Genomic DNA, 25,972 nt, shown 5'->3' with positions numbered 1-25,972 from the left:
TAAACCTTTAGCAGCAATGAGAGCAATGTTTTACGATCTGCTGCCTTGTCTGTGATTGACAGGTACAGGAAAGTTGGGCTTCTCATTTGTCAGGATTACTGCTTTGCTGATTGGAGGAAACAGGTTATGGGTGGGAACTGGAAATGGAGTCATCATCTCTATCCCATTGACTGAAAGTAAGTTATATGGATACACAAACCAAAATAACAAGGCCTTTGATCATCCAAACCAGTTCCCTTTTAATTGATCAACCAAAAATGTTCACTATTATCCACAAAGAGTATTAGCTCAATACTGTTATCCAGCCATGTGGAAATGTTTAGACTTTGGCCTTAAAACACCAACACCCAAAATACTCAACAATTTTCTGTAGAAAAACCTTACAAACCCTTATCCTACTTCTAACTTATATACCTAGAAATAAAAGGAAATGATAGGTGAATACCAATAGTGTACAATGCCCTAACCATGGTTATAAGCTCGAAATGCATATTGATCTCATCTGATTGGTTTATTGGAATGTACTACCAAACATCTATTAGTTAGCAAAATCATGAAGGACATCCAAAACACAACATATTAATACTTTCCAAATGTCTTGTCAGCAGTAGATCACAAACTGCAGTTATGAATCTTCCTGTTTCTGTGCACTGAAGTTATCAACAATTTGGGATTATGCACTTTTTGTTTATCTGCTCAGCATGGATCAGTAACCTCCAGGCTACTTCCTTTCCTAATCCATTAATTGCCTACCAACCTCTGTGGCACTTGGCGATCTCCTTTTGCTCCGAACTTATCTGTTTCTTATTCACAATTTTATCATCTCCATCGGTCGCTATGTCTCATTAGTGTTGCTCTTTTGTCCTGCCCTGTTCCTCTTCCTCTTTCCTGTAGCTGTAGTGCTTCATCGAGGTCAGCTTCTGGGACTGAGGGGTAAGTATGGAGCATTCGGACTCTCATTATATTATGCGCTTCTTTTGGGTTCACATTTATTTCTTATTTTTAATTCTCATTATTCCAACTTGATTTCTGTCAGTGGTTCTTACATTTTTTGGTGTAATAGATGATTTATCTCTATATCTTTTATATATATATTTTTTTTTTGAGTAATACTCCCATGGTGTTTTGTTTCCGTATACAAAGCTGTGTTGTATGAATGTTGCATGCTGCAAGTTTTTTTTTAAATATAATCATGTGTTCTCCTCCGCAGTTTCTGGCAAATGTACTTTATTTAAAGGATTAGTCAATTTTCTTAAAAAAAATCCAGATAATTTACTCACCACCATGTCATCCAGGGTGTTGGTGTCTTTCTTTGTTCAGTCGAGAGTAAATTATGTTTTTTGGGGAGAACATTCAGGGATTTTTCTCATTTTAGTGGACTTTAATGGACCCCAACACTTAACAGTTTTAATGCAGTTTAAAATTGCAGTTTCAAAGGACTCTTAAGTCATTTTTGCCAAGAAAAATAAAAATATGCACTTTAACGGTACATTCACATGGGGCGGAAGCGTTGACGCTTCCCATTCACTTTTAATGGGTGAGATCATGCGTTGCCGAACTGAATTGTGGATCCGTCAGTGCCGTTGCTCGCAGCAGAAGTTGAACATTTCTCAACTTTTCAAGCGGCAATGCATGCGTCAGCCAATCAGATCGCCTAGGCAGAGCCAGCCAATTACGTTTATGGAAGACCAGAGCATGTGTTGCGGCCACTGTGATTAGGTGTTGGCTGCGCTTCAGGCAAGCCTTCCGTCAAGCGTTAACGTTAACGTGTTGGGGTCCATTGAAGTCCATTAAAATGAGAAAAATCCTGGAATGTTTTCCTCAAAAAACATAATTTCTTCTCAACTGAACAAATAAAGACATCAACATTTTGGATGGCATGGTGGTGAGTAAATTATCTGGATTTACTCCAGATGGACTAATCCTTTAAGCAGTGGCCATTAACGCAAGATTTAGTAATTGGTTTTTGATGTGTTTTTCATGCTCTTGCAGCCAATAAGGTGTCACCCACATCATCAGGGGGTGTGATACATGTATATGCAGATGACAGTAACTCAGAGAAGAGCAGCTTCATACCGTACTGCTCCATGGCTCAGGCTCAACTCTGTTTTCATGGACACCGGGATGCAGTCAAGTTCTTTGTGACAGTGCCCGGTAAGTATTGATTTAAAATTTTTGTATTTAAATATTTGGTTATGATTGGTCAGTCATGGCAATTGAGTATTTAGTGTATTACTATATCCATTATTTAGAATATCTTGTATATTTATGTTTATGCATGTGCCAGTCACCTTTTTCAAATCGACTTGTAGTGCATTCACATTTTTATCACTATGTCAATATGTGAGCTCCGTGGGATGTCATCTAATTCTGTTGTTTCAAAGTATCTCCTCATTTGTTTTCAGGCAATGTGTTGGCCACCCTGAATGGTAGTGTTTTGGACAGCCCATCAGAGTCTCAGGGGTCCACAGCAGCCCCAGCGGACACAGAAGCACAGAGTCTTCAGAACGTGCTGGTGCTGAGTGGAGGAGAGGGTTACATCGACTTTCGTATTGGTAAGAATCTCTACATTTTTATCTGCACAAAACACTGAATTATAGAAAACACAAATGTTAAAGGGATAGTTCACCCACATATAAAAATGCTGTTATCTTTTATTCACTCTTATGTTGTTATAAACCTGTATTAATTTCTTTGTTCTGCTGAACACAAAGGAAGAAATTTGTAATGATGAAGCAGCCCCATTGACTTATATAGTAGGAAATTACTACTAGAAGTCAACAGAGACAGAGCGCAGCGCGTCATAACCTGAAAACCACACCCACCGGGGGGGAAAACAATCCAACCGTCTCCATTGACTTTGTATTGCGAGAGGACGCCTCCTTGTCATTTCTGGCTTATAACAAAAAACTGAATAATGCGTAAAGGCTGCTGTGTGACAATATGTACAGCCAACAAGCCAAAGAACCCAGAAATAAGTTTTTATAAGCTGTCGAGCCGTAAAACCCAGTCTTTAAGGAGAATAAAGTGGATCGCCGACGGCGTTTCCCCCTGTTGGACGCAGTTTTGCTGGTAGGAGTACTATGAAAAGTTGCCTGTTTCCATTTCTGTGTCTTTAAACGCTCGTTTTTTGAAGTCGACAGCTTATAAAAACGTATTTGTTTTTTTTGGCGTGTTAGATGTACACCTTGTCACACAGCAGCTTAGGTATTATTCTGTTTTTAAGTTTAATCTGTAAATAAGTTTTTATAAGCTGTCGACCCCAAAAAACGAGCGTTTAAAGACACAAAAACGGACACAGGCAACTTTTCATAGTACTTCTATTAGTAAAACTGCGTCCACTAGGGGGAAACGTAGTCTGCGATCCACTTTATTCTCCTTAAAGACTGGGTTTTACGGCTCGACAGCTTATAAAAACTTATTTCTGGGTTCTTTGGCTTGTTAGCTGTACATATTGTCACACAGCAGCTTTTAGGCATTATTCAGTTTTTTGTTATAAGCCAGAAATGACAAGGAGGCGGCTTCTCGCAATACAAAGTCAATGGAGAGGGTTGGATTGCTTCCCCCCCGTGGGCGTGGTTTTCAAATTTGCATAACTGCGCTCTGTCTCTATGGTGCAAAAATCCTAGTAACATCAGCACAAGCTAATTAATATTCATGAGCTCATTATAACAACCTCGCCATACTTGCAGACAAACCCTCGCTACTATTATGTATCATCTTATTTATTGTCTCTTTTTCTCAGGTGATGGAGAGGATGATGAGACAGAGGAACCAGATGCAGAATCAGCCCCTCAGATCAAGCCGGCATTGTCTAAAGCAGAGAGAAGCCATATTATTGTTTGGCAGGTGTCTTATGGCCCAGAGTAACACTAATGGACACCTCTTGCCTGCCCCCATTACCCCATAACTCCACCCCAAAGACAGAGTATAAAGTTTTACCTCTTTCTGTAACTATACCCCAAATTCTGCCTTGTAACTACTCCTATAAATGTCCTATACTGAACCCCGTGGCCTGTATTTTCCTACCCTAAATTATAACTACCTGTAAAATCCTTAAAACTTTACCCTGCCTAAAAACACACCCAGTGTTCAAAACTCTCTGCATCTTATGATTGAATGGCAAATTAAATGCGTATAAACAGCTTAAACCAGTACCAAATTTTGTTCTTGGAGAAACTACCCAGTTTTTGCTATTTTTACCCATCCTTCAGCACACAGCTCACTGAATGAATAGAAATGTTTGAGGCGTGAAGCTGGATAAAAACGTTTTTTTTTTTTTTTAGAAGTAAACGCACATTGGTCCATAAAGAAGGTTTTTGTATAGTTAACCAATATCACCTGGCTATATATGGTTAAAGAACACAGCAACAATGCAAAGGATATACTGAAAGATGCACTGCAGATACAATAAGACAGGTTAGCAAGTAAATAGGTGATCTGGTTTTAGCACAACCCAAAGTTTTAATCATTTCAACAAAATCATTCAACGAATTGCATCTTATTTTGCAATCTCAGTGAGATGTGTGCTGATTGGATATGATAACCTCCCTTGGGATTAGGCATGAGGTTAACAGCTAAGGTGATGTCCCTTTGGCTGCAGGTTTGAAAAGATGGATATCCCACCCAGTCGCCTTGTAAATCATCACTCTGTGTTCTCTACTGTATGTGTGATTAAGTATTAATAAACATGTTTATGTGCTCAAGAATTCTGCCTTTAGCTTTATATTCATTATGATTTGGTAGACCAGTACTGCATACATGTTATATACTTTATATATACAAAAATATAGATGACAGACACCCAATGTACAAATGAATAATTTATTAATGATGTGAGGCCCCTTTGGTCATGAGTTCCAACCACAAAACTAAGATAAGACAAAACATTATAGGGATATTCATTCATTATTGCTATTATGTGTATTGCATAAAGATGACAAGGAGTATGTTGGATGTAAAAATGTAAACATTGTCCTTAAGTGGCTGTAAACATTTCAAGTATTGAAAACGTCAAAACAGTGCATTCAAGGTTCCTTTAAGGGCATGACTGACCAATAAGAGCATAGAGTCATGAAGTGAAATGTTAGCGATGATGAACAAATAGCAGCATGAGCAAAGAAAAGCAAAAGACAAAATCCCTTTACGTCAAAACAGCTTAACTAAAAACGCTCAGCACCTTTACCTAAACCAAAAACCACTAGCTAGTATTGAAAAAGCTGCAACTACTTTAAGTATTTTGGTCAATTGACGGCTTATGCGTATACTTAAACTATTAGGAGTATGTATCCTACTGCCAGGATTTCAGTTTTGATGCAGTTCATTTTCAAACATAGATCCAGTGCTCACTGCACTCTTCCCAGCAAATTAGTTCATCTTGCTTGAACCATAGTAAGATCTCTCTCTGAGCACTTTCAACTGAATCGCTGCCATGGATGACATTCCTGCACAAAAGAAATATAACACAATACATTAAGCATTTTTGTAAACATTCAATTTGAGTTAACCAAACTCGCACACATAAACATTAAAACTATTTAAACAAACAACCTGCCCACTTCCACACAATAGTCTCCTCTGATAGTGCCTGGTAGAGAATCTGCAGGGTTTGTCTCTCCGAGCATCTTTCTGGACGTCTTTACCACATCCAACCCTTGCCACACCTAAAAAAAAAACCACACAAAGTCAAACACAGGGACACAGTGCATCAAAGGCGCATGACCATGAGCTTTTAGAGGTTAACATTACATCAGCATGAACGTAAAACGTACAAGCATATTTTCAGACTATCCCTTACCATAGCTACAACAGGTCCAGAGCTCATGTATTTGACCAAGCCATTGTAGAAAGGTTTCTCCCTCAGATCCCAGTAATGCTGTCTGAGCTGCTCCTCAGATGCCTGCACACAAGAACATGAAGGTCAGACATGCAAAATAATATTTTTACACGTTTTAAAGAGGTCATAGCGTGAAAATTAGACTTTTTTCATGTTTAAGTGCTATAATTGGGTCCCCAGTGCTTCTATCAACCTAGAAAATGTGATAAAGATCAACCCAGTAACTTAATTTGAGTAAGCCATTTTTTGAAAGCATGTGAAAAATTAGGTCGTTCAGATTTTGCCTGTTTTGTGAGGTAGGTAGCAAGGCGAATTACAATAGTACCGCCCCCTTTATCTGCACTATACAACCACAGCACTGCCATTTAGTTCAGAGAAAAAGAAAGAGAAAAGAAGGACTTGACAGCACAATTGAGTTTCAATTACAACCAACCACCATCATTGTGATCAGTGTTTGCATTTCATCCGCTCATTTGCATTTTAAATGACACACCCCAAAACAGCACACTTTTGCTCATGCCTACAAATTTGCGATTTTAACATGCTATTATAAATTATCTATATGGTATTTTGAGCTTAAACTAAAACATACACACTCTGGGGACAGTAACGAATTATTTTACATCTTAAAAATATCTCATAATATGACCCCTTTAAGTACATTGCATCGTGCCCAACTAGCTGATTTACAGGAAAGCCTTCAGATCAAGTCAATGTTACACAGTCCCTTATGAGAGGGACTGTAGATGATGTTGTGTGGTATATTTTAATGGTCCAGTTGGACTCTTACCTGCAGGAACTTCATTGCGACCAGTTTGAAGCCCTTGCGTTCAAAGCGGCGGATGATGTCACCCACCAGTCTGCGCTGAACACCATCCGGCTTCACTGCTATAAACGTGCGCTCGTTCGGACCGGTCCATCCTGAGATAAACATACAAAACAAATAAACAAACACTTTTTTCACAAGCTCTAAAAACCATCAAGTCGTGTATTGTGTTAGTTCAAAGTATTGTTTTGGCGCAGAAACATAAATGACACAGAACTAACAAGCACGCATTATTCTAAAAGGGCACACGTAATAAAATCATGCTACATGTATACAGTATGTTATAAACAGCCTAAAAGAAAACAAACCAAAAAGTAATTCATAAAATATTTATGTGCATTCTTTACAAACAACAAAAAGCGTGGTTGGGTTGCAATTAATATTAATATCAAATCAATAAAATAAACAACCTATTAGTATTCACACTTATTTCCCGAATGTCACGACTATAATCGTGCTGAAATCGCATGTTTGAGCATTAAATATGAATTATTTTATATTCTATATAAAAAAATTGAGAATTATGTCCCATAAATCATATATTATATAAAATGTATTAGGTTCACAATATAATGTAGCTCCTTGCGCGATGGTGTCTATTTGGTTTGAGTCCTTAAACATACCAGATTTAACAGTCCTGGCGTGTTTCGCCCCTAAATCAACGAGCCCTTTTTGGTCGGACAGTGACCTTTTAGTACCCATTATTAGTGCAGCCGTCTCGCGCAGTATCTAATAGAGACTGGCCAATCATGGATGAGCATGATGCAGGGGGGTACGTATCTGACCCAATGAAGGGTTAGCCTGGCGCAGACGAATATTTATAAGCCAATCACGACTGAGCATGGCGCAGGAACATAGCTGTGAGCCAATCACGGATTAATATGGCGCAGGCTAATACGTATGAGCCAATCGCAAAAAACACAACCTACACTATTAATAGGATGAAGACAAAAACGTAAAAAAACGACCATGCAAATAATGCAACTTATTACTCTTATATTTGGGTTTAAAACAACTGCAAATTGCAATTCGTTTTTATTATAGATTATGGCTCAAAACATTTCTAGTTGGTGCCTTTAAAGGTAACCCTAAAGACATGAATGACCCGCGTGTGGTGTAGCGAAATGCTTCAATTATAGATGTTGACATTAAAAGGTAAGTACAGGTTTGACAACATGGTAATTATCCGTAAAATAATTATTTACATCTTCACTGTTACTAGTAACGTTAGATCTGTATAGCTAGCCTAGCAAACAATAGCTCATAAGATGGACCTTTCAATTAACAGCAGACGTAAAATGCTCAAGTCGTTCCAACACTTTCATGACGATTAACAAAAATCATTTAAACGCCTCTTAGTGTTTTACTTACCGGTCTTGAAAACATTCGCAAACAGCGTTAGGAAAAGTATGATCATAATGACAGTGCAGGAAGCACGGATTGCTACAGAGTTTTCAGAAGAAAGAGGCACCACGAGACGCCTGCGCGCGCCAATGGGTGTCGCTAGATGACATGCGCATGTGCGCAGCCCTAGAAATCCCATTTGGTTGAATCATGCAAAATACGTTCAGCTATATATATGTACGAATGTTTTTGTTTAAACCTGCATAAATGCAGTACAATAAATACTACCATGATGTATAAATACTTTACGATAAAAATACACGTGCATGTATACAATATGTTAAAATCCATCAAGCCAGCCTTGGAGGACAGTTTGACATTGGGAACTACTATGAAATCAGACCAAAATCAGTTAAACGACTTTTTATTTAGCTGTAAATAATGCAAAAACAAACATTACACATACATTACATTTTTTATGAGATAATGGGAAAAAAAGTCTTTCCACAGAGGGTTTTTCTTTTGGGTCTGACTCCGTCCAAATGAGATCTTCTCCCCCTCATAAGCAACATATTTCCAGGGTGATGGATTGAACCTCTTACAAAATATAGCATTGACTAAAACCAGTTTTTTGTAAGCAGTGGCCATTCAAAGGTATTAAACAGACATCACCATGACCTTTCCCCCCTAAAAATGGACATCAGGATTAGACAGGCGTGCCCTCCTGCTTCTTCTTCTCTTCCTGACTCCTAAAATACTCATAACTGAGCAGGACATCCCGTTTCAATGGTAGAGAGGGCTCTGGGATAGTGCTTACTGCCACACCCAACTGTTTCGCTTGCTGAGCAAGAATCATAGCACGGAGGAGAGGTGGGTAATTCACGTAACGAACAGGAGGCTCGGGGACGGGTTCACAGCGTTTAAAAGCCTCTTCTTCATATTTGGGAACCAGACGCCAGTCGTGGTACATAACCTTATCCACCTCACGTTCTGTGGGCTCCTCTTTACCTGAAACACCAAACAGTATGTCACGGTAAAGATGCGACCTATACCAATTACGTTTTGCTTACGTTTGGTTTACTTTGGTTGATTCGTCTCAAAGCTAGAACATGTTAGTGGAAGAACAGACAAAATGCTGCCATCTTAAATGTGATTGCAAACAAACTAATTCTAACTTGGCCTGTCTAAATCATTTCAGTATTTTTCATTTGATCTAAAGCGACTTACAGGGCAATAACAAGCTTTCCTAAGACCAAACCCATAACTTTTTGCAGCACTGCTTTACAGGAACACTCAGTATATAATTACAGTATATTGGAGTGGTCATAAAAAATGTAAACTAGTCGTTGCAACTGCATTTATTAATTTGGCAGACGCTTTCATCCAACGCAACTTGCAAGTTAGGCAATCTATTAGTTAAGGTTTACACTTACCCTTAAATGTTAGAATGCCCCATGCTTTTCCATGGTCCATGTTCTAAGGAAGAAAACAATATGTAACATCTTAACACATGCATTTACACAATCATTTCCACAAATGATAATAACAGACCAAGTACTTACTTCTGCTGTGTAATCCACTTTGACTTTTGTTATTTTCCAATAACATGGCTCTGTATGTTCATCCAGCCATGACTTGCGTGTGAAGATCCGTCCCACCCCAAACATTCGCATGCCAGAAAGTAGCGTAAAAAGTCGGGTTTCTCTTCGCACATCTGGCCAAGCCAGCACTGGCAGCATTTTACCAGTGAAAGGCCGTGTCATTGTTTCGTAGTCTAATGCATAGCGTTGAGAGTCGCGTGGCCGATTCTTCAGTTCCCGGTACGCCCGGATCTTTCGTGCCATCTCGGCTATAAGCCTCAGTCGCTTTTTCTTTACCATTTTGCCTAAACGACAGATAATAAAAATATAAGGTTAAAAGATGGACATACTTAAAACTTGATTGGGGTATGCAACTTTAAGTGACAAAGCTGACAAAGAACTGTGAATTTTGTCAGTAAAATGTACCCTTAAGCAAATAGTTTGCATCTATTTAGGTTTGCAAACATTAAGACTAAAATCTTGCCAAGCTTGATTAAAGGACAAATTATTTTACACTTAAAGCCCTGTTTTCAGATGGTGAAATAGAATGGTTTTGACAGAAATTTCGACATATGCGGCTGCCCCAAGAATTTTCGGGTATTTGTCGTTTCACCTCCCACCTCTACAATGGGTGTATAGGTGCACTGGAACAATCCTTCCTAAAATGCGTTAAACTTTCGTTTACAAAGACGTGAAACTCACCGAGTGGTCAGCGGTGTTCACTGATATGCTTACACAAAATTCGCTACAAAAGATGCTTTCCGACAGGTGTTTTATCATTCGTTGTAAACTTGTGGACCTATTTTTCCAAACGCCTCACACTGTTCATTCTTCCGTTGAGAGCGTGAATAATAAACACTCCAGCCCAGTTGGTGGCGATAATCCGCCTTTGCCAATTGCAAGAATACAAACAATGTTCCCGGCGCGGAGTAATAAAAAAAAATGGACCCCTACACTGGCAAGACTGGTAGTGCGTGAGCCGGCCGGTAGGCTTAGAAGAATCCAAGGATTACATAAAGCCACCCTGAATAATTTAAATAATGCTGCTAACAAAATTTCAAGGCAGACACTCCACAAGGCTGGCCTCCATGGAGGCCACCAAGGTGGGCTCCGCTTCTTCAAGACAGGCACAGAAAAGCTCATCTAGCCTCTGCAGAACCTCACCTGTACAATGAAGGTCGATTCTATGATCTGATTCAACTCAAAATTGAGTTGTTTGGACTGAGAGATGTGACTTTTGTTTGGAGAAAAAAGGTGAAGCATTCAACCCTAAGAACACTATCCCCACCATAGATATGTATATAAAGGCTAGATGGCTCGTCCGCGCTGCTGGCCAATTGAGTGCAACGTCCGCATTTTGGCGGCCATCTTACGACAGGGCGCTCGCTCACTCGTAGCATTGAGTTTTAATGATGCAGGTACTTTTAAATGACCATAACTTGCTTAATTTTTTAACGATTTTCAAACGGTTTGGTTTGTTATAAACGTCAAAGATGTACCTATGACACTGCATACCTATACTAAAAATAAAAAATAAATTCATGAAACATGTTAAAGCATCCAGAATTATAGCCACGTTAATAACGTTTGTAAAAACCCAAACCGTTTGAAAATCGGTAGAAAATTGAGCAAGTTATGGTCATTTAAAAGTACCTGCACCATTAAACTCAATGCTACGAGTGAGCGAGCGCCCTGTCGTAAGATGGCCGCCAGGTGATGCCGTTAGGGACTCCGCCTTGAGCCATCTAGCCTTTATATACATATCTATGATCCCCACAGTCAAGCATGGTGGTGGGAACATGATGCTTTGGGGGGTTTTTCAGCCAATGGGCCAGGCAACCTTGTGAAATTAAATGGCATCAGGAAAAATGAAAACTACATTAAGATTCTGAAGCGAAACAGACAGAAAAACAACAAAATAACGATCCAAATCACACAGCAAAAGTGGTTAAGAAATAATTGGCAGATAACAATATCAACTTTTGGAGTCCAGACCTCAATTAAGAATTTGTGGAGAGAATTGCAGACCAAAGAGATGGAAAGGAAGCCTTCCAATCTCAAGGACCTGGGGATCTATGCAAAAGAGAAGTGCTCCAAAATCCCAGCGGAAATATGCAAAAACCTTGCCGCCAATTACAATAACCATTTAAAAGGCCTCATCATGTATTATTGAGAAAGGGTATGAATAATTTTGGACATGGGACATTTTGTCAAAATGTAAAGAAATATTTTAATTAATATATCTAACACAATGTCTTACAGTCTTTGCCCACTGTCTTGTGTCGTTTCCAGCTAAAAGATGCCTTTTTTTGTGAAATAAAAATTCACCATAATTAGAAATTTGGCCTGGATATTAATAATTTTGAGCACAACTGTATGTTTAAAAAACAAGGGCCATCGTTTATGTAATGATGCTGGTTGCCCACATGCATTTTATCTAGTCTTGTATAGTATAATATTTAGTGTAATATTATGTATTGTAATATTTAGTTCAGCTTAGTTTAAGATTTATGTCTCATTTTAGTTCTTATTTAACCTTTTTAAGTCTTTTTAGGATAGTATTTCTTGTGGTGTCTTATCCAGTCTCTCATTCAGCACTAAGCAGGGTCCTGTGTGTACCATCTTAGTAGTTCTATACTAAACTGTACTGTTTATGTTTGAAATTAATATAAAGCTAATCTGGCTTTGATGTGGTTTAATTCTTGCTGACCATATTGGCAATATTAAATGTCAATTTTGTAAAATATTTAACGGTCAATATTTTCTTATTACTTGGTCTGCTGGTAATATATAAAGCGGAACAAACGAGTAAAACAGCTAATAACTGAATTACACTAAATAAAGAACAGCTAAACATTCAGCTGCGGTTATTTGAGCGTGCATGCCTCACGTGTCACCCGTTACCTCATAACATTCCAGATATTAAACAGGTGAAGTTCCAACACCGCAGCTCAAACCACAAGAATAAAAAATTAATGAAATAAATGAAAATACGATAAGATTTCAAAATAATCTCTTACCAGTCTTTTGCCTTGACCTCCACAATTACGTCACGCCTGCTACAACCCGTCAGGAAAAGCAGTCCGTGCGAAACATGTGAATATTATCAGTTCCGCTTAAAGGGACACTAATGGTGTGCGATAGCAATCAAATAGAAGTAAGATACAGCAACAAATAAAATGTGCGATGGCTAGTTAGTACACATGTTTGACTACAATAATACTATCGATAATGTGGGTTAAATTAAGCATAAATTAAAGGGATAATTCACTTTAAAATGAAAGTTCTGTCATCATTTACTCATCCTCATGTTGTTCTAAACCTGTATGAATTTCCTTTTTTTGATGAACACAAAAGAAGATATTTTGAGAAATGATGGTAAACACACAGCAGTAAGTGACCATTGACTTCCATAATAGGAAAAAAATATTTTGGAAGTATTGTATTAAATGACTAAGAAAATATTTTGATAAATGATGGTAAGCACACAGTTAATGGTACCCATTAAATTCCATCATTATTTTTTATTCCTACTATGGAAGTCTATAGTCACTTACTGCTGTGTGTTACCATCATTTATCAAAATATCTCCTTTTGTGTTCATCAGAAAAATGAAATTCATACAGGTTTAGAACAACATGAGTAAATGATGACAACATTTTCATTTTAAAGTGAACTATCCCTTTAAGTCCACTGCCTTACTGTCATTATGCTGCATTTCGTGAGTGTTAAGATACGTATTATGCAAAATCTCTCTCTATTAACTGTAGTTAAAATCTTGTGTAACGTTACCAAAGTAGCTCCATATTTTCTTTTAGGAAATCTTTATTAAGATTTCAGAAAACAAAAAATATCCAGCCCCTTTTTAATGCATATATATTTTCATAATACATAGAAAAGGCCATGCTTAATGTATATAGAAAGACAAGAAAACTGGGTGGCAAGGGATAGAAAGAGAGAGTACTCAGGACATACCATATGCATACAATATGCATAAAACAGCATAGGGGATCTGTATATATTTCTATAGATACAATAAGCAAGAAAGTGCTCTTATGCATAACAAAAACTGATTTGCCTTTCTTTACAATGAATTACAAAACCTGCAATATAAACCCCATATGAATTCAATATGAACCTCATGTAGACATCAGTTGCACAGATTGAAATCTGAATTAACTTCCACTTAAGTTAAGATCAGTCAGTTTGACAACTGCATCAAGATATAAAAAAAAATAAACACAGCATTTCTCTAGAAATACTGTTCAAACACACACACACAAACATACACACTTGAGTAAGGACTAGGGCCCAGCGCAATTCCTAGAGATAGAAACATACACATTTTCCTCACCGTTCCAAACTTAATGGTATTTAAAACACAGTTTATCAATAATATTCATTCTGACATCACCGCTCTTAATTCACTCACTAACAACAGTGTAAAAATGTAATGATTGTTTGATAAATAGACTCAAACATAAAGACAGAACAGATCTTGTCAGCATTTCACCATTTGTAAATTATATTCCTCTTATTCCTCACATAATTTTTTCTACCCCCACATGATCCAAGTAATGGAAAAATGTACACTTCACTCAATGTAAATGTATTGTTTATGTGTGTAATGAGCGGGTCTTTGTTTCAAAGGGTGTTGGATGTTATTATTTCCTAGAAAGACGTCACAAAGTTCCCATCTTGTTTTTAAAAGAGCTTATGACCGTCATTCCATTGTGTATTTGGAACTTCACAACAGAATAAAAAAAAGAGAAAAGAATGCTATTGTGTCAAAGGTAGCGGAAGCTACCTTTGAACCTTAAGAAAGAATACTTACAACTAGTTAAACTGGCTCTACTGACCTTAAATTTAGTTTTTGATTTATGAAGCAAACTCTGTCATTCGCTTTTGTAAGAGAAAGCATAAGTCCAGTGTTTATGTTGATTCTTTTTCATCTAAAGAAACATTTTTAATGTTTGCATGATGAAAGGGTGAGTGGATGTGTATGAGGCGGGCACAGTCTCAGGTCCAACGGCAACGTTTTCGTTGACAGGCCTCGGGGTCTGAGGAGCAGCCCTCAGAGTCACTACCCGAAGAGGGCCCGGGCGAGGTGTGTGTGTTCGAGCGTGTGTGCAGTTGTGTGTGGTCCAGGCTCAGCACCCATCCTAGTTTGGAGTCAAGAAGTTGTCTAAGACCAGGTGGGAGAGGCAGCACTCTGAGGGCATCGACTCCGGAGGGAAGGAGCTTGCGGAGACGGGAGCAGCAGAGGTACTGCAGTGAGGTTGGGGCTGAAACTGAACGAATCACCTTCATGCTGCTCTTGGCAGCGGTGGAACATGCCATGGGAAACATACGCTTATTCTTTATCTCTGTAGCTGCTACACCTAACACAAACACATAAAAAAGTTGCTATTACAATGATCAACTGCTATTATAATTAGAGATGCACTGATATATCGGCCATTCAAAGCAATCACTCCATTTTTTAAAAATATGCTAATTTTCCAGTTTCCCTAGAGTTAAACATTTTATGTTAATCGTTTTGGAATCCATTCAGCTGATATCCAGGTCTGGCTGTACCACTTTTAGCATAGCTTAGCATAATCCATTGAATCTGATTAGACCATTAGCATCGCTCTCAAAAATAACCAAAGAGTTTTGATATTTTTCCCATTTAAAACTTGACTCCTCTGTAGTTACATCGTCTACTAAGACAGACGGAAAATTAAAAGTTACGATTTTCTGGGCCGATATGGCTAGGAACTATACTCTCATTCTGGCGTAATAATCAAGGACTTTGCTGCTGTAACATGGCTGCAGCAGGCGTAGTGATATTACGCACTGCCCAAAAATAGTCCCCATGGTTACTTTTAATAGCAGAACACTATTTTCAGGCACTGCGTAATATCATTGCGCCTCCTGCAGCCATGTTACAGCAGCAAAGTCACTGATTATTACACCAGAATGAGAGTATAGTTCTGCCTAGAAATCATAACTTTTAATTTTTTCGTCGGCCTTTGTACACAATGTAACTACAGAAGAGTGAAGTTTTAAATAGGAAAAATATCAAAACTCTTTGTTTATTTTTTTGCGCGATGCTAATGGTCTAATCAGATTCAATGGATTATGCTAAGCTATGCTAAATGGATTTCGAAAACGGTAAAAATCAAATGTTTAACTGAATTTAAACAAAGCTTCAATCGATTAGTAGCTTGAATCATGCCTACCTAAAACATCTTTGTCAGGTTACTAAAATTAGCTATTCGAGTAATGTTAACCTGAAGTTTTAAAAATGTTTTTCGAAGAACTTCACTGTATCTCCATATCATCTTTGATTTTCCGGCAGAAACTGACACTTACATAACATATGCACATAATGCAAGAACAGAAAGGTCACAGCTGAAAGCCGTGTAGCGCTCACCAATGCATTTGCGGTTTTTATAAAAGGTGAGGGTTCCGTGCCAAGTGTCCAGGTGAACGCCAATAATAGAACCCTGGCCGAAACGTGACGAAAAGCTCACTTTGTCCCCATTGTGATGTAACAGACCTGACGGGAACACAAACAAACATTACAAAAGAATCCTTAAGCCCTATGCTGTACAAAGTATAGGTGTTTATGAATGAAGCACTAAACTTGTTTTACCTGTATATGACAGACCCCAGCTGTCTTCATCTTTACCCAGCAGGCTGCAGAACGTGTGCCTATATTTGTCCAGATTCACATCTGATGTGCCAATGCCTACCATCTACATAGAAACATACTGAACATTAAAAACGTATCATCCCATATACATTGAAAACGTCCCATTATAAAGCAGCTAAGTCTTGAACAGTAATATCTTTATGCTGACAGATTTGTTTTGGTATGCTAAGTCAGCCATTTGCTAAGTTTAGTATCAGCCATTTTAAAATAAGATGCCCAAAACAAGCATTCGGCCCCCATTTACACAAAGCATACAAACAACTACCAAAACAAACACACAGCCCAACCTTTGTGTGGCACAATTATACTAACCATGTCTGTGCCGTAGACAGGTGAAGTCATTTTGATCTCCCAGAAATGCTGTCCATCTGAGAGTTCTTTGGAGCCACGAATGGCCGCTGTTCCGCAGCTGTATTCCGAATGGAAGCACACTTTTCTGTTTTCGCAGCTCAGCAGTGTTGCGGTTGACCTACTGCCTTCATCCCACACCCAGTCAAAATCTGCCAAACATGTTAAATGCCAATATCAGGGTGGAACTCATAGCCAAGATTGACTGATGACAAGTTTTGTCGAAACAGGCACTACCTTGGTCATCTTCTCCACAGTGGCAGTCTCGCAGGTGCGTGTAACCTCGGATTCGCGGGTTACATCCGAGCTCCATCTGTGAATCGCAGCTGCAGTATGACTCTCCAGTTACGGGCACTGCACTTGGAACCGCTGGCACTATGGCTGGATACTCAGCTTCTGAATCTGAATCACTATACTGCAGAACAAATGCATGTTGAAAATCAACATCTATAACCACAGCCACATTTGAACTTATTAAAGAGGACATATCATGAAAATCTGACTTTTTTCCATGTTTAAGTGCTATAATTGGGTCCCCAGTGCTTCTATCAACTTAGAAAATGTGAAAAAGAATAACCCAGTAACTTAATTTTGGTAAACCATTCTCTGTAATCATGTGAAGATGTCATCTAAATGTATCACCCTCTGTGATGTCAGAAGGGGATAATAGTAATACCGCCCCTTAATCTGCACTATCCAACCACGTCAATTTTAACAAGACACCAAAGATGTATTTTACATCCTAAAAAGGTCTTGTGAAATGTCCCCTTGAAAGACACTAGATTCATCTGTACTACTTTTATTGATGGCTGTTTGTGCTGTTTGGAGGTTCCTCATGTTGAGCAAAATTTAAGATAAAATGACAGCATTTTAAAGGTCACCTTGTATGAGAAATGTACTTTTATATGTTGTTTGAACGTAACTGTGTGTGTATACAAACGCTTTGTAATAAAACCAACCTGCCAACTCCTTTTTTAAAATCCCTGTAAAACCCTTAACAGTCTCATGGGACAAGCTTATGAGCATACATTTCATCTAACAGTGGGCAATAAACAAAATTTCTCCAGAGCCATTTTTGAAGTGGGCACAAATAATACAGCCAAAACTGTACTTGTACGTGTATGTGTACACAGGGAAACGCCTGATATTATTCTTCAAAACCATTTATTTAATAAAGTTTATTTAGGTTTGAGAAGAACATGGTAATGTAATCCAACCAATCTAGTGCTGCCTCACGATTAGTCGCGACTAATCGTTTGCAGAATAAAAGTTTTTGTTTACATAATATATGTGGGTGTATTGTGTATAATAATTATGTATAAATACACATACACACATGCATGTATATAATTAAGAAACATTTGCATGTGTATATACATGTTTATATTTATATATAATCTATATTATATATAAATATAAATATTTATTATATAAATATATATTTTTCTTAAAATTTACATTTATGTGTGTGTGTTTATATAAACATAATTATTATACACAGTACACACACATTTATTATGTAAACAAAAACTTTTATTCTGCAAATGATTAGTCGCGACTAATCGTGAGGCAGCACTAAACCAATCAGTGCAAAGAGAAGTATTTTAAAATATTGTTAATCACCTATAAGGCCTTAAATGACAAAAAAAGCTCTGAAAGCCCCTGGGATTTCCAACTATGGACACGCTGTTGCCGTTTTCTGAGTAAACTGACATCACTGTGTGCAGGCCCCGTCCACAACCGTTCAAGGACCACAGTTAGGTCATAATTTCCATTTTAAACCTTCTTTACATAATTCAATATCACACGTTCATTATGAACAATGAACTAAGATGATTGTCTTATTAAAAATGATGTATGTTTTCGGTAAAGATAAAGCAGAAGCTCATTCGCACTTAAAGAGATACAAAAAGGGTGCCTTTACAACATAGTATAATAAATTATCTATAAGGTATTTGGACCTGAAACTTCACAGGCACATTTTGGTGACACTTGAGGCTAATATTACATATTGAAAAATTTCCATAGGTTATTTTCCACATTAAATAACAACAGTGACCCACCGCCTGGCGATCGTAATTCCACTCGTCGCTTTCAGAGGCCAAAACCAAAGCCCTCGCATCTGCATCCCTGCGGATTCCGCTCCACACGTACCGCCACGCTCTGCTGTTTCTGCTCCTTCTTGACATGCCAACCTTCACACCTGTCGGTCACTGATGAGAGAGCAGGAGAAAAGATAGCAGGACTTTATTCCAATCTTTATCAAAGACACATAAGGTTAATGCACTTGAATTAGTAGGTAAGATCTGTACCCGTCTCTATTTGTGACAATATGGAGATGGCAGTCTACAGTACTTTCAGTAAGCCCATTTATAAAAGGGCTGCACGAAAAATCACGTGCGATTGTCACACGCATCTTGTTAGTAAAGTCGGTTCCTTAATTAGTAATAAATTGCCATCACAATCGCGATGAATTGCCTGCAATTATGAATGCGATATTTCCCCACTTTTAAGTGAACTACGGCTCTGTGTAGTAAATGCCACTCCATCTCAAAGCAGCTAATAGCGATTTATTACTTATCAAGGAACTGGCTTTGCTGGCGAGATGCACGTGACAATCGCATGTGATTTATTGTGCAGCCCTAATTTACAATACATTTACGCATTTGGCAGACCAATTAAAGGCGGGGTGTATGATCTCTGAAAGCCAATGTTGACATTTGAAATCACCTAAACGAACACGCACCTACCCCAATAGAATCTGGACCTTCTTTTGCTAGACCTGCTCCAAACATACACAACCCAGGGAACGATGTCGGTTAGTAGACACGCCCCTTACTGCTGATTGGCTATAAGTGTGTTTTGATACTCGGCCGGACCCCGTTTACCAAAAATCGTGCACCCCGCCTTTAAGTTATACATTTAATCCCTAAGTTATTTGTGTTCCCTGGGTTCTAACCCATAAGTTAACGTAGTTTACTACCAGCTAAGTTCCTATTCGTTTGTTTGTCTTGTCACTTGTCATTTCTTGACGGAATATTTAGCAGACAATACAGTCTAGTTTAGCCAGAATCTTATCTGATGCATATCTGACATTGCGAACGTCCGTTATTTAATTTCACATAATCATTTGAGAGCCAGCTGCCATATTGGTTTACGGAAGCTCCTTACGATAGATTCCGAAATAAACAAAACATGCACTGTTGTTAGGCCTCGCAAAAAGTGACCAACAAGCCAGGCACCTTGCAAGTCTATAAGATTAGTTTACAGGAGCGCAGATCACTTGCAGTTACACAAATACTGTTGATTACAGTTAAATAGTAAACCACGCCCATACGACATTAAATGATAGAAAGTGCAACAGGCCACATATCTGATTTTAGCGCTAACGGAGACGCGCTCGCGGACTTAGCTGAAGCTTAACATCCTGTCTGCTGCATTCATTAAGACATTGGTTTTTATTGAGGTAAAAGCAAACCTACCTGTGTTCCCACCGCAATCGTTAGTGTCTATAATTCCTGAAGTGTTTAGTATAACGTTGTAACGCGTGTATATGCGATAGAAATCCGATCCTGTCCACCAGCTAACTGTCACACTTGTAAGTGACCTACTTTCCCGACAGACGTAAACAATGATTTAACAAGTCCCGCCTACCGGGTTCAAAATTGATTGGTCAAAAATTGGAATGAGGTGTGGCTTATTTTCAATCCTGTACGATTACAGGTCCAAACAGCTGCCACTTAAAAGTCAGCTACGATACGCTAAACCCTCTCTGATGTTTCCTCATTTTAGCAATGCTACGGTTAGTACTGAATGCTATTATTATTAACAGTAGTTTTTCATTTTTCTGTTTCATTGGGGACAGACAAACCATTGATTCTAGTTCTTCGTGTTCTGATATTTAAAAATATGGCTAAATACCCCATGATGATGTCCGCTAACTGACTGTTTCGGGATATATTGTTGCATTCTTTAGAAACTGTTAATTTGTTCATTCCTGGATAATCTTGATTAAGATTACTAGTTAGGTGTCGTAATATATATTTATTCTTTAGGTATATATTATTTTATCTTTAGGCAAAACGAGGTGGATCTACGACACCTAGATGCTTATCTCAACCCAAAACAATTTTTAAAAATATATTTGAATAAAAAAGTTGTATTTTTTTAATAAGTTAAATTTTTTTATCATTATAATAAATCACATGTATTCCTTCCTCTTAAACTCTGCTTAGTGTATTTTCATTACAGCATAAAAAAAATAATAAGAACAAATATATTTTATAGAAATTACAAAATATTTTAATTGTAATTGGTGAGCCTTTAATTATAATACCTAAATAATTTAATTTAACTAAAATTTTTATCAAAATATTACTGACAATGATACTGATCAAATACTAAGTGGGTCCAAAATGAAGCAGTGCTGGTCTATAGCGCCCCCTCTCTACCAGTCGTGGCGTGTCTGCAGCACGAGCTGATGGGAAAGTTTGGTTGAGGCTGCAATGCAGTGATTCTGACAAGCAGATAGTAACCTATACATTAATCCCTCATTCAACCTTGATAATATGTTGATCTTCTGCCTCTCAGAAAACAGTAACAAATTTATGACAAATAGCCAACATGTATGCTTTACATGAATATTTAAGTGTAATTTATGACAAATAGCCAACATGTATGCTTTACATGAATATTTAAGTGTAATTTATGACAAATAGCCAACATGTATGCTTTACATGAATATTTAAGTGTAATAAGTCCATAAAGAGTGCCGGATAATTTATTCTATCTAGAACTCATAATAAATCATTTGTGCACATCATGGTATAAGACAAAACGTGACATGCAAAGTGAATTTCTTTTTTTTGCAGAAGAGAAATAAAAATTTTGCTTTGGTCTGAGAGTTTGGCAGTATATTTAAGAATCTTGCCACACACACGGATGTGACTTTAAGGAAAGAGAAACTGAAATTTGGATAAGGAAGTTTTATTTGGAAACTGGACAAGCTGCGCTGGTGTTCACCCATTGATGGAACCAGAAACAGTATCAACTACAGTTAAACGCTACACGTTTGAAGAATGTTACGTTAAGAGATCAAACACACTCACACATTTTTCTCACACATACTTAGTAAACTTGCACATCAATACCTTGAGACATCGGTCTCAATGGGAATCAGTGATTACATCCAAAGAAACTCCACAAATTTCCCACATTGCAATTCACCTACCTATACATATATATATTTATATTTTTGGTACACACACATACTGTATTTAGATAATCAGGATTTCAATAAAGACTTTAATCCATTTAAACTGTTTAATGAACATTTCAAAAATCTTCATAAATAATCAGCAGAAACAAAAAAACAAACAGCAATAATCCATCTTTTTTACATCTAGGTCCTCAACATCAGTGACAGTATTTGAATGGTCCCAAAATTGAGAAAACAAAACCGCTGATTTGTTCTTCAGTAAGAATAAAATGATGACAAAATAAAAGAATGATGACAACCTGGTGTAGTACAGGAGAAATTGGGTATCGATCAAAACACACACACGCACGCACACACACATACAGGACAAGAGCAATAGCTACACAGCGCATTTACAGGGGGGACGCACATCGGGCTACTATACATAGAGAGGAAATTCAATCACGCATTCACTCGCAAACAGCACACTCACAATACACGCATGCACGCAAAAACTCTCTCATTGTTTCTGGTGGTGAATTTACTCAACGTGTTTTCTCAGGAGGATGTTTGTGTTGGTGTGTGTGTGTTGTTGATGAATGTTAACATGTACAGAGAATACGAGCAACAATTAACCCTTGGTGGAAAGGATAAGAGCAACAATCAGCCCGTAGAGCCCCAAAACCTCAGCGAAAATGAGGATGAGGATCATTCCCACAAACAAGCGAGGCTGCTGGGCTGTGCCCCTAACACCTGCATCGCCCACAATTCCAATGGCGAAGCCGGCCGCAAGACCGCTCAAACCAACGCTCAGCCCGGCACCAAGGTGCAGGAAACTCCTAAAAGACACAGAGCAGAGGACATTTTGTTTGAATTATTCTTACTTGCGATGTGACTTTTTAAGACGTCTTGCACAGATATCTCAACAAGCGAGTACAGACAAACAGTTTCTAAGATTAATAAAATGCTAACTTTATTTCCAAGAATTGTCAAAAAAAAAAAAAAACAGAAGTGAGGTGCAGACTCACTTGTAGAGCGTGACATTCTCAGAGATGTTGTTGGCAATGAGAACAGCCACTACCAGGCCGTAGATAGCAATGATACCCGCCATGACCACGGGAATGATGGATTTCATAATCAGCTCCGGTCGCATCACGGACATGGCAGCAATGCCTGTGCCACTCTTGGCTGTACCATATGCAGCACCCAATGCACTAAAAAAAAAAAAGAAAGACATTTAGTGGCAAGGACAAGAAGAGAAAGAGAGAAAGAACACTTTGCTCATTCTTATGGCATGCATCTTGCCAAGAAATTTAAAGGTACAGACTCCATATTTGTATTTGGCATTTGTTCCAAGAAAAGTGGCTTAAACAAATATCCTACTAATGAACATCATTCCAACACCTCCATCTTAACTCCCTCCCCCAAAATACACATAAACTCCTTTAGGTACATTTTGTGACTTAAAAAGCTAGGTCAGCAAAACAATTTTATAATGGTCATTTGCTTTCGTTCTCAGTCACATGACTACACCAGAGAGTCTCCTGGTTGCGTCAAATTTATTTGGATGTTTCCCGGATTTAAACACGACGGTGTGCTGAGACCGCACTTGGCTTAGCCTGAAGAAACCACTGCAATAAATAATGACAGTAATCAGCCTCTCTTGGTTATTGTTGACGATAATACGCGTCGTGTAGCTTTGAGATAGTTTAACTGACGTGTAGATTCTTGTCTGGGCGTGTAATTCTTGAAACAAAAAAGCATATGTTAAAACAGTGTTGTCGCAATAGATAAGCGTAAACGTGTTTCGGTTAATTTACTAATGAATTTTCCTTTAGGAAAATCAATGAATTGTTTCAAAATGTCCAAACTAATATTTAAATCTTATTATATCATTAGAATATATGAAATAAATGACGTCCTTGCGTAAATGTTAAATTGAAAGAGAGGCTGCGTACGCAAATGACACTGTATAGTAATGTCTTACGTTTGTCACCCAAGGATTCAGTTAGCCAAATAATCAATGAGGCAAATAATCAAACGAAATAAATAATTTATAGACATTACGTCAACTGAGACGTCATGTGCCGTGATGGAAACCTTCCCATCCGTTCCCATACTACAGGTACAGCGATAAGCGAGCCGCAACGCCGTGCCATTCACAACCACTCGGTCGATGCAGACACTCCAAGCTTTCACGATTTAAATGTGACAAACCATCCTACAGACTCTGTCTAATGGTAATCCCTGCACACAATTTAAGGTTAAAATGACGAAACGCTTACCACTAAACACCATTGCTGCTGAGGCACCCATCACTGCGAAGAAGGGAGAGTACTCGGGGTTCTGGGCAGACATTCTTCTTGCACGTTTAGGACACTAAAAACTAAAAGCAGAAAGGCTAGAAGGCTTCAGTGTAGGATGTTTAGGCTCTAAAGAAGGACTAGTCTAGGTTGACAGGTCTAGGATGAGAGTGCAAGAGATGGTCACGAATCCAACAAGAGCCTAATCGCCGGTGGAGAGGAAGAAAATGGCGAAATGGAGAATGTCACATGATCAACCATGAGTGCAGGGTCCATTTCCGCTTCTCCGGGGATGAGTTATGAGTACGCAATATCATTTTTTCTCGGATTTTGCAATGACTTGGTGTCACGAGATTACAGAAAGGACATTTCAGTCTTCTAGTACAATAAAACTAGCATTTTTTAGTTTAACTCGAGCAATCGGTTGTTTTAGATATTTGCGAAAGTCCCCTATTTTACAGATGGTTTGGTATGTTCCATTGCAGGCTTCCAGTGCGATCTGTGAAGCTGTCATAGAAGATCATAGAAAAATAATTTGATAGCATTGTAAACAGTGTTAGCTATCTGTTACAACCATTTAAAAAAAATAATTTGACATATATACATAAAAATCATGCTTATATAATATTAACTCTTTCAAGGATAAGGCTGCAAAAATTTTAAATCGCAGGACAATATCTGTACAGTACAATAGGCCATAACATTTGAACTTTAAATCATCTAGGCTTGCTGTTTAAAGGCCTACATTACTAAGTAAAAAAGTTTTTATTATTTCAATGTTAAAACTTTTTTTTTATGGAGCAAAATCTTAACATTGCCCTTGGAAAACGTGTGAGATATACATTGTCATGTGCTAGTCTCATGACTTCTAGGCTTGGAGAGTCCAGAGGGGAAGTAACTCTATTACAAATACACACTGGAACAGTCACATAATGAAATTAAAATGGGTTTACTGTGTTAGTTGTTCCGTAGTCTATATAAACATCTGTTTTATGCGTGGGATTTTTGATGTGACCAAAATAGCAGAAGTTCCACTATGATGCACCCTGTCCTCTTCATGCTGGCAAAAAATTATAGTCAACTGAGATTTTTACTGTCTACATTTTACAAAGTAATATGAAAAAAACTGTAGAGGACAGAGTGATAAAGCAAGGAAAAATGTTTTCACTATTGTATAACTTCAAATTTAGTTTTATTAATGATCTGTAACTAGTCCATATCAGTGGTTCTCAAAAATTTTCAGTGTACGGTGCATTCCTTCGCGGCCCCCACAAAGAAAATGTATGACAATTTTGTTTTAAAACGTAACATTTTAATTAGACAAAACATATTAAAGTATACAAAGTAGTGCTATTGGTTAGTAGCCTTATTTATTAAGGTTTAATTAGACAGAATACATGATAAATTAATGTATTTTATAAAATGTCATAAAGCTGGGGCACCCCTGGTACCATCTGGCGGCCCCCAGATTGAGAACCACTGGTCTACATCATATGAGCCCAAATTTTGTTCCCATTTGTACTGATGTTCCAGTAACATATTCTTGTATTTTGTCTAGGACAGTGGTCTCCAACGTGGTGCCCGCACAGAGTCTGTGAGGTGCCCGCCAGAGCACATTCTATTAATAGTCTAAATTTTAATATTTATTTATTACATATTTTTATATTAGCTCGGCTTGGTTTACATATGTTAACATTTTAAACAATACTAAAACATATCAACAAAATCAAATAAAATCAACACGTAAAACAAAAAAGCTTTGAGTAGACTATATCAAAAAGTAGCCCTCCAGATTGTTTTATCCATTGTGGTAGCCCTTGCTCACAAATAGGCTGGAG

The 25,972-nt window shown here is 37.9% G+C and overlaps 5 protein-coding genes across 25 annotated transcripts in view; 1 reads left to right on the top strand and 4 right to left on the bottom strand.

Moving 5' to 3' along the window:
* Window positions 1-4,709, top strand: part of mapk8ip3 (mitogen-activated protein kinase 8 interacting protein 3) — a 38,160-nt gene extending 33,451 nt beyond the window's left edge. For 15 of the 19 annotated variants that reach the window (XM_073857440.1, XM_055194306.2, XM_055194301.2 and 12 more), the window contains 5 exons: window positions 63-176; window positions 895-933; window positions 1,993-2,154; window positions 2,406-2,555; window positions 3,746-4,709. In XM_073857440.1, the coding sequence (XP_073713541.1) occupies window positions 63-176; window positions 895-933; window positions 1,993-2,154; window positions 2,406-2,555; window positions 3,746-3,870 (590 nt within the window). In that variant the 3' untranslated portion in view covers window positions 3,871-4,709. The remainder of the gene's footprint in view (window positions 1-62; window positions 177-894; window positions 934-1,992; window positions 2,155-2,405; window positions 2,556-3,745) is intronic. The other 4 variants (XM_073857439.1, XM_073857438.1, XM_073857437.1 and 1 more) reach the window with 1 other exon arrangement.
* Window positions 4,710-4,810: 101 nt separating this feature from the next.
* On the bottom strand, window positions 4,811-12,710 carry nme3 (NME/NM23 nucleoside diphosphate kinase 3). 3 transcript variants are annotated; one of them, XM_055194321.2, is made up of 5 exons: window positions 12,607-12,710; window positions 6,627-6,757; window positions 5,798-5,899; window positions 5,551-5,663; window positions 4,811-5,444 (listed from the first exon to the last, which is right to left on the bottom strand). In XM_055194321.2, the coding sequence occupies exons 2-5, from the start codon at window positions 6,639-6,641 to the stop codon at window positions 5,327-5,329; spliced, it is 348 nt and encodes a 115-aa protein (XP_055050296.1). In that variant the 5' UTR covers window positions 6,642-6,757; window positions 12,607-12,710; the 3' UTR covers window positions 4,811-5,326. The 3 variants fall into 3 exon arrangements, with proteins under 3 accessions (XP_055050296.1, XP_055050294.1, XP_055050295.1); XM_055194319.2 differs by lacking the exon at window positions 12,607-12,710 and adding an exon at window positions 8,034-8,193; XM_055194320.2 differs by lacking the exon at window positions 12,607-12,710 and adding an exon at window positions 7,286-7,434.
* mrps34 (mitochondrial ribosomal protein S34) lies at window positions 8,415-12,743 on the bottom strand. The gene is made up of 4 exons (XM_055194318.2): window positions 12,607-12,743; window positions 9,569-9,891; window positions 9,440-9,482; window positions 8,415-9,014 (listed from the first exon to the last, which is right to left on the bottom strand). The coding sequence occupies exons 2-4, from the start codon at window positions 9,884-9,886 to the stop codon at window positions 8,713-8,715; spliced, it is 663 nt and encodes a 220-aa protein (XP_055050293.1). The 5' UTR covers window positions 9,887-9,891; window positions 12,607-12,743; the 3' UTR covers window positions 8,415-8,712.
* A 650-nt stretch (window positions 12,744-13,393) lies between these two features.
* spsb3a (splA/ryanodine receptor domain and SOCS box containing 3a) lies at window positions 13,394-20,280 on the bottom strand. Its single transcript, XM_055194297.2, has 7 exons — window positions 20,117-20,280; window positions 18,698-18,847; window positions 16,872-17,049; window positions 16,599-16,786; window positions 16,227-16,329; window positions 16,005-16,130; window positions 13,394-14,967 (listed from the first exon to the last, which is right to left on the bottom strand). The coding sequence occupies exons 2-7, from the start codon at window positions 18,821-18,823 to the stop codon at window positions 14,606-14,608; spliced, it is 1,083 nt and encodes a 360-aa protein (XP_055050272.1). The 5' UTR covers window positions 18,824-18,847; window positions 20,117-20,280; the 3' UTR covers window positions 13,394-14,605.
* A 1,638-nt stretch (window positions 20,281-21,918) lies between these two features.
* atp6v0ca (ATPase H+ transporting V0 subunit ca) lies at window positions 21,919-24,389 on the bottom strand. The gene is made up of 3 exons (XM_073857442.1): window positions 24,124-24,389; window positions 22,860-23,050; window positions 21,919-22,670 (listed from the first exon to the last, which is right to left on the bottom strand). The coding sequence occupies exons 1-3, from the start codon at window positions 24,187-24,189 to the stop codon at window positions 22,463-22,465; spliced, it is 465 nt and encodes a 154-aa protein (XP_073713543.1). The 5' UTR covers window positions 24,190-24,389; the 3' UTR covers window positions 21,919-22,462.
* Between the last annotated feature and the right edge of the window lie 1,583 nt (window positions 24,390-25,972).

This window comes from Misgurnus anguillicaudatus, chromosome 19 (genome assembly GCF_027580225.2).
Source record: "Misgurnus anguillicaudatus chromosome 19, ASM2758022v2, whole genome shotgun sequence".
Classification (NCBI taxonomy): Eukaryota; Metazoa; Chordata; class Actinopteri; order Cypriniformes; family Cobitidae; genus Misgurnus; species Misgurnus anguillicaudatus.
The sequence above is the reverse complement of the archived record's forward strand: the minus strand, read 5'-3'. Positions and strand labels throughout refer to the sequence as shown.